At 44.5% G+C, this 14,247-nt stretch overlaps 1 protein-coding gene across 1 annotated transcript in view; it reads right to left on the bottom strand.

Moving 5' to 3' along the window:
- Nucleotides 1-413, bottom strand: part of LOC310782245 (protein NLRC3-like) — a gene marked incomplete at both ends in the record, with an annotated part of 29,780 nt that extends 29,367 nt beyond the window's left edge. Inside the window, one exon of the mRNA XM_083642926.1 lies at nt 280-413. Within this exon, the coding sequence (XP_083499052.1) occupies nt 280-413 (134 nt within the window). The remainder of the gene's footprint in view (nt 1-279) is intronic.
- Nucleotides 414-14,247: the final 13,834 nt, after the last annotated feature.

Raw genomic sequence — 14,247 nt, 5'->3', positions numbered from 1 at the left:
ATTCTGTCGAACTGGAGTGGTGTGTGAAGTGTGTGTGTGTGTAGGTCGCTGTTAAATCTCCTATGGTGCTGAAATGTGTGCGTTTGCGTCACTGCAGCTTTATCACGTTTGTGTCGGCTCGGCTAGGGGGGAGGGGGGGGGGGGGGTTGGGCGACGGGCGACGGGCGCAAGCATGGGCACCCACTGGCACAGACATAAATCGGCGCCCCTGCATGGGGGGGCTGTCTTGGAGGGTGGAGCCTATGTGCTAGTGGCCGGAGCCTCGATACTGGAGGGTACCGCCCCTCCTCCTCTTCCTCCACCACCTCCTCACCAGTGGGGGACTGGAAGCTGCTGTCATCATGCAGCAGTGGGGGGAAGTCCAGCGTGACGTCTGGGGGACTCTGTGGTGCGGGCACGCCCCCTGGCGACATCTCTGTAGCTGCCTCCTGGTTGGTGGGTGGGAGTTCCTCCTCTGCCGCTGGCTTTCCTCTCCCTGCAGGGCATCATCTACTTTTTCTAGTGTGCTTCTTGTAGCACATTCACCCACTGATGGGATTGCTGGTTCTGTTCTCACTCTGGCTTGGCTGTTCTCATCCTCCCCTTTCTCCTCGCCACCCTGCACGATTCACCAGGAAGAACTCGGGAGTCCTACACCTGGATCATGGGCACCACCTGCTTCATGCTCCTCCTCCTCTGGGACTCCTCGCCCTCTGACACCTCCCTGACTCTGTCCACCTCCTCCTGGGCTCTGTGTACTTCCTGGCCCAGTCAATGGACGGGTTTTCACCCAGAAGGTGGAGGTTGGAGTCGCTGCTGGTGAGGATGCTGCTGTCCCTGTGTACAGTGTACAGGTTGTGTCTCCACTGGGCCACTGCCTCCTTCACAGTCATCATGATGACCATGATGGAAAAGCAAAAGTGAAAAAAGGAGCTTACTGGTAACTTTTTTTATGATAAATTTAATCCAGAAGTGTTGGTACACAGGTAACCTCGGGTTTACATACAATGTACAACTTCATACATAATAAGAGACACCGGCAGGAAAACGCAACGCGTTTCAACCATGATGGAAAAGCACCACCTCCTTGAAAATGTTCTCCAAAGATCAGCTCCTGCACACGGCAGCTGTGAGGTGCAGGCTGAGTTGCTCAGCATGTATTGGATGAAGATCTGCAGGAGGAGAGCCTCGTGGAACAAACACTTCCTCACCATGTTGCTGTCATAGTCACATTTCTTGATGAATCGGTTCTGGCAGCGCTGGATGGTCTTACAGAGCCCTCTGAAACCCGGACACTCCAGTCATTGGTGAATTATCTACTCAAAGGTGTACAGTGCTCTCTCATGATGAGCTTTGCCCTCTGGATGAACATGGATGGGCTGGAGACTTCGAAACTCTGCTGCAGACCCTCCAGGCTCAGCTGCTCCACGTTCTCGTAGCAGCTCTGCATCTTCACCAGGTGGAAGGCCAACATATTGATATTCTCCATGTGGCTCACCACATTCTTCTTGGTGACATGCTCGTTGGTGGTGATGATCTGGTCCATGTCTGTTCATATTGAGGCCTGCATCATGGGATGTCCCGCCTCACTGCACCACAGCCTTGTACTGGGTTTGGGCCTGGTGCTGCAACAGGTTGTACACCGTATCAGTATGGAGACACAACCTGTACACTGTACACAGGGACAGCATCATCCTCACCAGCAGCGACTCCAACCTCCACCTTCTGGGTGAAAACTTCTCAAGAAACCGTCCCTCGACCCCTCCGCCATCAACAACTACCGCCCCGTCTCCCTCCTCTCCTTCATCTCCAAATCACTCGAACGCACAGTATCTGGTCAATTATCTTCTTATCTCTCCCTTCACAACCTCTCCGACCCCCTTCAATCTGGCTTCAAACTGCACACTCCACTGAAACAGCTCTTCTCTCTGTCACCTCCGCCCTTCACTCTGCCAAATCTCTTTCCTCCATCCTCATTCTTCTTGATCTGTCCGCCGTTTTTGATACCATCAACCACCAAATTCTACTGTCCACCCTATCCGACCTTGGCATCACCGGCTCTGCACTTTCCTGGTTCTCCTCTTACTTATCTAACCGCTCTTTTCAGGTCCTCTGGAGAGGAACTCTTTCGGACCCCTGCACTCTCACCACGGGTGTCCCCCAGGGTTCTGTCTTAGGTCCTTTCGTCTTTCTTCTCTACATGAGATCTTTGGGTCACGTCATTTCCTCTCACGGGTTCTCCTATCACTCAAGTTTCAAGTTTATTTGGATCCCCATTAGCTACAGCAAAGCTGCAACTATTCTTCCTGGGGTCCACCAGCAAAGCCTCCTACGCAGACGACACACAGCTCTATCTCTCCTTCCCCCCATCGGACTCTCATATCTCTTCCCGTATCTCTGCCTGCCTCAAAGATATTAGCAACTGGATGTCTTCTCACCATCTCAAACTCAACCCAGACAAAACCGAACTTCTCTTCTTCCCCTGCAACGACTCCCCCCTATCCGATCTGTTCCTATCCATTGACAAAACCACCGTCCTCCCCTCTCAATCTGCCCAAAATCTCGGAATCACCATTGACAACCAACTATCCTTCTCTGCCCACATTACAGCAACGGCACGTTCCTGTAGATTCTCCCTCTTCAACATCAGAAAGATCCACCCTTTTTTAACCTCAGAAGCAACCCAAATTTTAGTTCAGGCCATGGTTTTATCTCGTCTTGATTATTGTAATGTTCTTTTAGCCGGTCTCCCCTCCTCTGCCATCCAACCCCTTCAACTCATCCAGAATTCTGCTGCCCGCCTTGTATTCAACCAACCCAAATTCTCCCAGGTCACCCCTCTCCTCCATGACCTCCACTGGCTCCCCATCCTGTCACGCATCAAATTCAAAACCCTTGTCCTCACATACAGAGCTGTCCACTCAACTGCCCCCCAATACCTTCAACCCTTGGTCACGTTCCAACCCTCCCTCCGCCCCTCCACTAGCACAAGCCGTCTCCCCCCCCCTTGCTTCGCGGGCTCAAGGGCCGCTCTCAAGCTCATCTTTTTTCCTGTCTCGCCCCCAAATGGTGGAACGAACTCCCCCCCTTGGTCAGGACATCAGAATCTCTCCCCATCTTCCGCAATCGGCTAAAAACTCATCTCTTTTTTCTCCATTTTACCCCCCCTAACCTTACTTCTCCATCTCCATTACATGCTGCCCACGGACCTTCGACTGTCTGTTTGTTTTTTGGTTCTTTATTTTATTTATCTTTTTCATTATCTCTGCTTTCCACTATGTATGTTACATGATCTATGCTTGTTATTTTCTGTATGTACGTCGCTTTGGAGAAAGGCGTCTGCCAAATGAAATAAAGTAAAGTAAGTAAAGTATCACTGATCAACATCCAGTTCCTCTGCCGCTCGTGCATCTTCCTTTGAGTCAAGTGCGATGAGCTGCCTCAATTTGGGCAGAAGGCCCTCCATCACCAGGTTAGACAGTATCTGCGACAGTATGCCACATGTCATGTCCAAGGTGCTGTAGTGCCCATGAGCCTGGCGGTAGAGTCGCACTGCATTGGTGAAGGTCTGAACCAGGTATGGGCAACAACACAAAATTCCTCGCTACCAGAGGGCCAGATTGTGACCGTGCACTTCCACCAGTAGCCTACTGTAACACCATCACTCCCAATTATAGCTACAAATTTGATGAAAAGGACTGGTAATCAAAGTTTATGATACCAACATTTATATTTTCATATTCAAATTTAGTAATTCTTCCATTCAGATGACACCAGAAACTTTGCTCTAGCTTTAAAATAGCCCGCTACAGCAATTTGATGGGGTACATCCAAATATGTCATATTAATCAGATTAGTAATGTTGCATGTGCAATGTGCATTCTGGTTTGTTACAATAGCGTTAGCTCAAATGCTAACATTAAACAGTATGTGGATGGACAATGCTAACACCATTAGCACCATGTTCTGGGATGTACAGTAAAATAAAAACAGATTTGGGCGGTCTAACCTAACCTAATCAAAAGCGTCCACAAAAAACAGGCCACACTGAGTGAGGTCGGGGGCCGCATGTGTCCCACGGGCCGCCAGTTGCCCACCCCTGGTCTGAACCTTGTTCTCCTGTGACAAACCATTGTTGGCGTGGCTGACATACATTTGAAAATCATGACCCATCACTAATGTATGTGTATAAGTATGTGTATACCTAGAGGCACTGTGGGCTCTATCGTTGCATCGGCCTATAAACTGAGCTTAGTGCCAGGCGAAGCGCAGAGTAGTGGGTGTGGACCAGTGCACTCGATATTTTGGTGTCAGCGCTACAGGCGGCCTTAAGCATTATAACCATGCCTTTTAAGCGTAAAATTATGCACTACCTGCTCATTGGAGAAGTGCAGTAAACGCATCACAAGCTTCCCTTTTAAGCTCCAATTCCACGGAGCGATCCAGTCCGGTCAGAAAAGCCGACTGAAGCGCTCTGACCTCCCCCCTCCCTGTTTCATTCCCGTCTGTCTCATAATATTCCATATTATTATGCTTCTCAAACCAATCTGACTGCATTTTAAATACTGCAAGCATGTAAATACGCTACACTATAGCAAGATCAAAGTGAAAAGAATGTTCTAAACGCATCAGCTAGAAAAATATAGCCTATCCCTATGTCATGATGAGATTAGATTGGTGAAAGTTTGTCCAGAATGATATCGTTTTGCTACCTTTTCTTCTCCCCTGCTGCACAGGTAGGATGAGCTACACTATAGCAAGATCAAAGTGAAAAGAATGTTCTAAACGCATCAGCTAGAAAAATATAGCCTATCCCTATGTCATGATGAGATTAGATTGGTGAAAGTTTGTCCAGAATGATATCGTTTTGCTACCTTTTCTTCTCCCCTGCTGCACAGGTAGGATGATGCACATAAATATAGCCTACATTATGTAAAGTCATTGCGTAAATGTGAAGTAGGGCCAATTTGTTGGAGCGGACATCACAGTAGGACATGACAGTATAACCGCGTTACGCTGTCACTCATCTAAATCACGTTAAATCTGCGAGGGATATATATAGCCCCAGGATGACATATATGGTTCACATAGGGTTGTGTTTTGATTTCGATGTTTTATTTGGTCCAATATTGTCATGTTCTACAATTGCATGTTGTGTTAACATTAAACATCATTTCTATCTACCTTTCTATCTATTTAGGCTCATTTGGTTGCTATTTATTGTCAAAATGTAATAACCTCAATGCATGCTGGGAGATTTGGTGAACATTTGTTTGGGCAGAATGATGTCGCTTTCTTCTCCCCCACTGCACAGGGAGGAGGATGCAACAGCCTCTGAATGACAGGGGCTCAAAACTGTCATGTTATAAAAACTGTCATCTTGTTAAAACTGTCATGTTGTTCTACTATGTATGGTATAACAACTTTTTTTTCATCGGTCTTTGTGCCTGTCTGAGCGCAAGAGAGAGGGAGTGAGAGAGAAAGAGAGAGAGAGAGAGAGGGGGAGAAAGTGTGAGATCAGCAGAGGAGAAGCTGTGCGTGGAATATCCGCGGCGCACTGAATAAGGCCTGGTTTTCAAAGGCGCAAAGCGCTAAATTAACGGCAGGGGGGAAGATATCGTTAGGCCGGTATATAAGGCCGAAACGCCCATTCTGGCCTATTCTGGCACTGCGCCACGCCTCTTTGGCATAAAGCGCATTTCGGGGCCTAAAACCATGTTGCTATCTTCCCGAGGCAGGTGCAAGTAGGGCTGGGCGATAAAACGATGTCGAAAATTTTCACAAAAAAAACGGCCACGATAACGATGATAAATTTATGAGCTGTAATTTCGATAAAAAATATTTTCAGTGTTGCGTTCAAAACCCCTCAGAAACATGACCGCAGCTTAGCACAGCAATGCTTATTGTGAATAACGTGTCGTTTTTGGGGGGTATTTGAAGGCAACACTGAGTGGAACCAATGGCATCAATGGAAAATAAACCATGTGATGCACGCGTTTGCGGAAGAATCCCTTCTGCTCAGAGCCTCGCAGTCGGCTGGCTGAGTTGAGTTGCTGTTACTAACCAGTTAGAGCCTGGCCTGGCAAGAGTAACATAAACAGATGGAATTGATTTGGACACGGGAGATAAAGCTGCAGCAGACAGTAGTTCTGGTTATGGGTAGCGGTAGCTGGCTGTCATGAATGCTATCAAATTAGCAACTACATCGCGTTAGCTAACGCTAACGTTAGCTTACGCGCTAACGTTAATATCTTCATACTTGACAATCTTGCTAACGTTATGCTATCTGTTAGACCATCTATAGCAGCTATCCGAATAACATTACACATCTATGGTTTAAACAGTCTTTGCTTCCTTTATCAAACCAACAGCAGCTAACTATAGCTGCATAATCAACACCTAGCCTTGGACCAAGACGTTAATTGCATTAATTTAATGCAATGAACGTAATTAATGCAATGAACGTAACGTTGCATTATGTTGTTTTAATGATTAAAACAACATAATGCAATAGGGGAGAGTGGGGTGAGTTGTGCCACTTTTTACTTGAGGTGTCTTTAAAGTGAGGGCATGACAGTAATGCCTCCAACTACAATATGTAAATATATTTCAGGATGTTGTGCACCACTGGGAACACTCCCTTTGGATCTTAAATAAACTGTTAAAAAAATATGGCTATTCTTAAAAAAGTGGTCTCTTGGCACAACTTGCCCCCGGTGCGGGGTAAGTTGTGCCTTTGGAGAGAATACGTTGGGGTAAATTGTGCCATTGATTACTGAAGTAAAACAGAACATTTTCATCTCATATACTGCAATGCTATATCAAAGCAAGACAAAATAAAGATAACACTAAAGTCCAGTGTACTATAACAGGGTTAAACAAGGCTAAACGGTAGCAGCAGTTGACCTACATATTTAACATTTTCAGAAATAAAAATTATGTTCAAAATGAACTAAATCAACTATCACAGAGCCAGGCTACACTTGCCAATACTGCAATATTCTTCAACAAGGTCTATTTAAACATTTAAGAACAAAATTAAATAAAATTTCACTAAATCAACTGCAACTGCACTGGCACAACTTAACCCAGGCCTTTTGGCACAAATCACCCCATCCCCACCATTTTAACAAACTTGTATCATATAGCTGGTTTGGAGCTAATATCATGCTAACAGTATAGCCTCATATTGTAGCTTACTAAAACACTAACACATGTGTGAAATGTTTTCAAGCTTGTCTATAATTGTTCAGACACAACAATCAATAAACCTTGATCATAAAAAAATTACTTTGAGAGGCAAAAAACAGTTTTTTGAACTTAAATGTGCTTAGCTCTTGTGCCATCTGCCTCCCTTCTTTGCAGAGTGAGTAAAATGGATGCCTCTTCAAAAATGTGTGGTCAGATGACCAATTTCTTCTATGGTTTTCTAGATACAAGGGGTGGCACAACTTCCCCACTGGCACAACTCACCCCACTCTCCCCTACACACAACAGAATAAGCACACCAAAGACCAGCAGCCTGTTGCACCAGCTGAACGTAAGTTCTGTCTTAAGTTAGGGTGTAAAGTCCACACTAACTGCTACGTTCAAACTAGTTAGTTTGACACTAAAGTTGTGTCTTTGTTGAGTTACACCACGGAGACGTAAGATACATCTTAACTAGTAGTCCTTAAACCTCACACTAGCCAAAATAGTGTCGCAGAAAATGACGTGTACAGTATCTGTGACCAATCAGTGAAAAGCACGGTGGAAACGGTGTTTATTTACCGTTGTTTAAGTAAGTGGAGTGAAAACAGGACATGTTGCAAACCGCAAATTAGTGCTTTCATAATATTTCATCAACACTAATCAAATGAGAACGTTATTGAGTAACGTTCGTTTAGGTTCATATTACTGTTAACGTTTATCTGTGAGCTCTTCATCAGTAGGCTATTGTAGGCTAATTTACCACCATCCTGCCTCGCTAAATTGTTGCGGTTATTTTAATTTGTATGCAGTGCTGCAGCTTGTGGGCAACAAAAGCCTGAGTCATAAATATCAAAGGGTGTAATTACTGTAACAATTGATCACGGAGAGCGCGTTGCGGACGCAAAACAACGATGCGCCACGGTGCCAATACCCAGCTGGCACACAACGTCATTAGACGTTGATCTTTGGTTGGATGGAGGTCGTGACGTCCGTGACCATAATCCAATGTCAGTCCAACGTCTAATGTCAACGTCAGGTTGACGGTTAATACTGACGACATCTGACGTTGATATTATGTTGGTTTTAAGTTGTGTTTTTAAATAACCAAAATCCAACGTCTGGTAAACGTTGTAATATTAACATCCACACAACGTTAAATTCTAACATCATCAGACGTTGATATTTAGTCGATTTTAAGTTGTGTTATAAAGTAACTAAAATCCAACGTCTTCTAAACATCCCAATATTAACGTCATTATAACGTAAAATCCCAACATCATTAGACGTTGAGATTATGTTGATTTTAAGTTGTGTTATAAAGTACCTAAAATCCAACGTCTTCTAAACATCCCAATATTAACGTCAATATAACGTAAAATCCCAACATCATTAGACGTTGATATTATGTTGGTTTCAAGTTGTGTTTTTAAATAACCAAAATCCAACGTCTGTTAAACGTTGTAATATTAACATCCACACAACGTCAAATTCTAACATCATCAGACGTTGATATTTAGTCGATTTTAAGTTATGTTATAAAGTAACTAAAATCCAACGTCTTCTAAACATCCCAATATTAACGTCATTATAACGTAAAATCCCAACATCATTAGACGTTGATAATATGTTGGTTTTAAGTTGTGTTTTTAAATAACAAAAATCTAACGTCTGTTAAACGTTGTAATATTAACGTCCCCACAACGTTAAATTCTAACATCATCAGACGTGGATATTTAGTCGATTTTTAGTTATGTTATAAAGTAACTAAAATCCAACGTCTTCTAAACATCCCAATATTAACGTCATTATAACGTAAAATTCCAACATCATTAGACGTTGAGATTATGTTGATTTTAAGTTGTGTTATAAAGTAACTAAAATCCAACGTTTTCTAAACATCCCAATATTAACGTCAATATAACGTAAAATCCCAACATCATTAGACGTTGATATTATGTTGGTTTTAAGTTGTGTTTTTAAATAACAAAAATCTAACATCTGTTAAACGTTGTAATATTAACGTCCCCACAACGTTAAATTCTAACATCATCAGACGTGGATATTTAGTCGATTTTAAGTTGTGTTTTAAAGAAACTGAAATCCTACGTCTTTAAACGTTCCAATATTAACATCAATATAACGTAAAAACCCAACATCATTAGACGTTTATATTATGTTGGTTTTACATTGTGTTTTTAAGTAACCAAAATCCAACGTCTGGTAAACGTTGTAATGTTACTGTCCACACAACGTTAAATTCTAACATCATCAGACGTTGACATTTAGTCGATTTTAAGTTGTGTTATAAAGAAACTAAAATCCAACGTCTTCTAAACGTTCCAATATTAACGTCAATATAACGTAAAATCCCAACATCATTAGACGTTGATATTTTATTGGTTTTAAGTTGTGTCTTTAATTAACCAAAATCCAACGTCTGTTAAACATTGTAATATTAACATCCACACAACGTTAAATTCGAACATCATCAGACGTTGATATTTAGTCGATTTTAAGTTGTGTTTTAAAGAAACTAAAATCCTACGTCTTCTAAACGTCCCAATATTAACGTCAATATAACATAAAATCCCAACATCATTAGACGTTGAAATTCTGATGGTTTTAAGTTGTGATTTTAAGTAACCAAAAATCCAACGTCTGTTAAACTTTGTAATATTACCGTCCACACAACGTTAAATTAGAACATCATCAGACGTTGATATTTAGTCGATTTTAAGTTGTGTTATAAAGTAACTAAAATCCAACGTCTTCTAAACATCCCAATATTAATGTCAATATAACGTAAAATCCAAACATCATTAGACGTTGAGATTATGTTGATTTTAAGTTGTGTTTTTAAGTAACCAAAATCCAACGTTTGTTAAACGTTTTAACATTAACGTCCACATAACGTTAAATTCTAACATCATTAGACGTTGATATTTAGTTGATTTTAAGTTGTGTTTTAAAGAAACTAAAATCCAACGTCTTCTAAACGTCCCAGTATTAACGTCAATATAACGTAAAATCCCAACATCATTAGACGTTCATATTTTGTTGGTTTTAAGATATGTTTTTAAGTAACCAAAATCCTACGTTTGTTAAACATTGCAATATTAACGTCCACACAACGTTAAATTCTAACATCATCAGACGTTGATATTTAGTCGATTTTAAGTTGTGTTATAAAGTAACTGAAATCCAACGTCTGTTAAACGTAGTAATATTACCGTCCACACAACGTTAAATTCTAACATCATCAGACGTTGATATTTAGTCGATTTTAAGTTGTGTTATAAAGTAACTAAAATCCAACGTCTTCTAAACATCCCAATATAAATGTCAATATAACGTAAAATCCCAACATCATTAGACGTTGAGATTATGTTGATTTTAAGCTGTGTTGTTAAGTAACCAAAATCCAACGTTTGTTAAATGTTTTAACATTAACGTCCACATAACGTTAAATTCTAACATCATTAGACGTTGATATATAGTTGATTTTAAGTTGTGTTTTAAAGAAACTAAAATCCAACGTCTTCTAAACGTCCCAGTATTAACGTCAATATAACGTAAAATCCCAACATTATTAGACGTTTATATTTTGTTGGTTTTAAAATATGTTTTTAAGTAACCACAATCCTACGTCTGTTAAACATTGCAATATTAACGTCCACACAACGTTAAATTCTAACATCATCAGACGTTGATATTTAGTCGATTTTAAGTTGTGTTATAAAATAACTAAAATCCAACGTCTTCTAAACATCCCAATGTTAATGTCAATATGACGTAAAATCCAAACATCATGAGATGTTGAGATTATGTTGATTTTATGTTGTGTTGTTAAGTAACCAAAATCCAACGTTTGTTAAACGTTTTAACATTAACGTCCACACAATGTTAAATTCTAATATCATTAGACATTGATATTTAGTTGATTTTAAGTTGTGTTGTAAAGGCTCTCTGCGTGCGATAGGTCTGCTCTGGGCAAATTGCCGGCGAGACGATGAGGGAGACGGCCGCCCTGTGAAGCATCTGGGGCTCCTGCCTCACCGTCCGCAAAGGCATGTCCTCTGGCTGGCCTGTAAGGGCCAGCTGCTGTGCTGCTGGGTGTAGGAGCACGGTCCACTCTGAGCGGTCGTCCATTATGGCGTATGTGTCCAGCCTCTGGTCCCCATGTTGGGTCACCACTTTGCAGACCTTACGGAGGGCATGACGGTTTCCCCATGGAGGTTTCCCAGTGTAGTCGCCCCCCCCCCCCCCCCCCCCCCCGGTTCCCCCTGGGGGAGCAGGGTGGCTTGATCCGTCAGGGGGAGCCGGGTGGCCGCTTCTTTCTGGGGGAACGGGCTTGGGGCCCGTTCTTGGCTTCCTCTGCTCGGACTTCTTGGCATCCCTAGAGGCCTTGGCTGGAGTTGTCTCCATGAGCCCGGGCAGGGCCAGGAGGTGAATTCCGGGAATAGGTAATCGTGATGGCTGGTCCCGCCCTCTGGGGGGGTCCCAGCTGTCGTGTCCGGCTATCTTGTGGGAATGGTTGACGCCGGCCGGCTGACTGTGCCCCGTGCTGTTGGTCCCAACGTTCGCCATGCCTACCTGAGTGTGGTGTATCCCAGTGGCGGGCTCGGCGGAGCCGTGCCCGTTGCACTCTATTGCATGCTCAGGGTCGGCGACCTTTGTTGGCGGATGTGTCCTGGGTGCGGGTGTTGGTGGCATTGGCAATGGCCGTTGCCCTTGTCTGGGCAGTGGAACCGGGGGTTGCGTAGTTTGGGTCATTGGCTCTGGGGCTGCCGTGCTGACCTGACCCTGGTCGTGGGAGGTGCGAGGCACGGGTGAAATGTTGAGCCGGGGTGCGGGCACCGGGAAAGTGGGTGGCGCCCTCCGGGGTGCTAACCCTGAGGCCGGTACGCACGCCGGCTCGAAGGACCAGTTTGTAAGGAAGTTTATGTGCTTGCCTTGTGTGAAGTTGCCGGATCTTAGGTAAGGGCTCACGGGCAGTGGTCGATTAGAACCACAGAGATGTCTTTTCAGGCTTTAATGAAATATCAGGCAGATAGGAGCAAGGCAGAAGCCACGTATAGAGCTTACAGATTGCAGAAAGGGGAATAGGACCAAGAAGCATATCATAACAGAACAACACCTTTTTATACCCCCCCACATTCGGGGTATGACACCGTTGGTGATGTCACAACGTCCGGGGAGGTATGACATCATCGGTGACCTCATAAAGTCACGTCTGCCATCACAGTCAGCCTAGACCGTCTGCCATCGCTGATGACCTCACAGGTGAACTCTGACATCATCATCGCTGATGTCACGGCGGTGTCATCATCATTACGTCGTTGGCTCTGGAGCTGCCGTGCTGACCTGACCCCGGTCATGGGAGGTGCGAGGCACGGGTGAAATGTTGAGCCGGGGTGCGGGCACCGGTGAAGTGGGTGGCGCCCTCCGGGGTGCTAACCCTGAGGCCGGGACGCACGCCTGCCTCTGGTCTTGGGAGGCGGGAGGCACAGGTGGAACTGCCTGCTAGCCTGAGTCGTTTTTGAGATATAAGCTTTTACATATTACATGATAAAGCATGCGCGGTGTACACCAACATATGCAGGGTGAACACGGCTGTTTCTCAAGAGAGGTGAGGGCTAGAAGGCTGATCTTTTGGTATGTTTGTGGCACCCCCTGCTACTCTACGACCACCAAGTGTCAGCCTTCTAGCCCACACACAGCCCGCCCACATGCCACCAGGGCTACTTACTATCTAAATTGATCTCAGAAGGGTGGGGGGTGACGCCCCTTGGCCTCGCCCACTTCCATTTAAGGTTATCATTGTAGTTCAGGACCTCCGGCTGAACAGACGTGCAAAGAATTTAGTCATTCTATCCATCCGTTGCAATGCTATGGCAAATTAGCTGTTCCCCGGTCTTCTGAGCGACCCTGATTGGCTCTCATCTTGGCATGGCTTAACGGAATGAAGCGATATTCGCTACACCAGTTCAGGACCTCCGGCTGAACACACGTGCAAAAATTTTAGTCATTCTATCCATCCGCTGCAATGTTATGGCAAATTAGCTGTTCCCCGGCCTTCTGAGCGACCCTGATTGGCTCTCATCTTGGCATGGCTTAACGGAATGAGGCGATATTCGCTACACTAGTTCAGGACCTCAGGCTGAACACACGTGCAAAAAATTTAGTCATACTCTCCATCCGCTGCAATGTTATGGCAAATTAGCTCTTCCCCGGCCTTCTGAGCGACCCTGATTGGCTCTCATCTTGGCATGGCTTAACGGAATGAAGCGATATTCGCTACACCAGTTCAGGACCTCCGGCTGAACACACGTGCAAAAAATTTAGTCATTCTATCCATCCGCTGCAATGTTATGGCAAATTAGCTGTTCCCCGGCCTTCTGAGCGACCCTGATTGGCTCTCATCTTGGCATGGCTTAACGGAATGAGGCGATATTCGCTACACTAGTTCAATACCTCCAGCTGAACACACGTGCAAAAAATTTAGTCATTCTATCTATCCGTTGCAATGCTATGGCAAATTAGCTGTTCCCCGGCCTTCTGAGCGACCCTGATTGGCTCTCATCTTGGCATGGCTTAACGGAATGAGGCGATATTCTCTACACTAGTTCAGGACCTCCCCCTGAACACACGTGCAAAAAAATTAGTCATTCTATCCATCCGTTGCAATGCTATGGCAAATTAGCTGTTCCCCGGCCTTCTGAGCGACCCTGATTGGATCTCATCTTGGCATGGCTTAACGGAATGAGGCGATATTCGCTACACTAGTTCAGGACCTCCGGCTGAACACACGTGCAAAAAATTTAGTCATTCTTTCCATCCGCTGCAATGTTATGGCAAATTAGCTGTTCCCCAGCCTTCTGAGCGACCCTGATTGGCTCTCATCTTGTGCATCTAGTCTTGTAGCGAAGCTTGTGGGCTTGCCTCGTGAAGTGTGCTGGATCGAAGTTGAGGGCTCACGGGCAGTGGTCGATCAGAACCACAGAGATGTCGGTCCTCGGATGCGGTTGAAGGAATACCACTCGTGACCTGGCTGGTTGTAGGCAGTCGGTCACCAGG

Source organism: Poromitra crassiceps (genome assembly GCF_964638095.1).
Source record: "Poromitra crassiceps genome assembly, chromosome: 9".
NCBI lineage: Eukaryota > Metazoa > Chordata > Actinopteri > Beryciformes > Melamphaidae > Poromitra > Poromitra crassiceps.
This window is presented reverse-complemented; position numbering and strand designations above follow the sequence as displayed.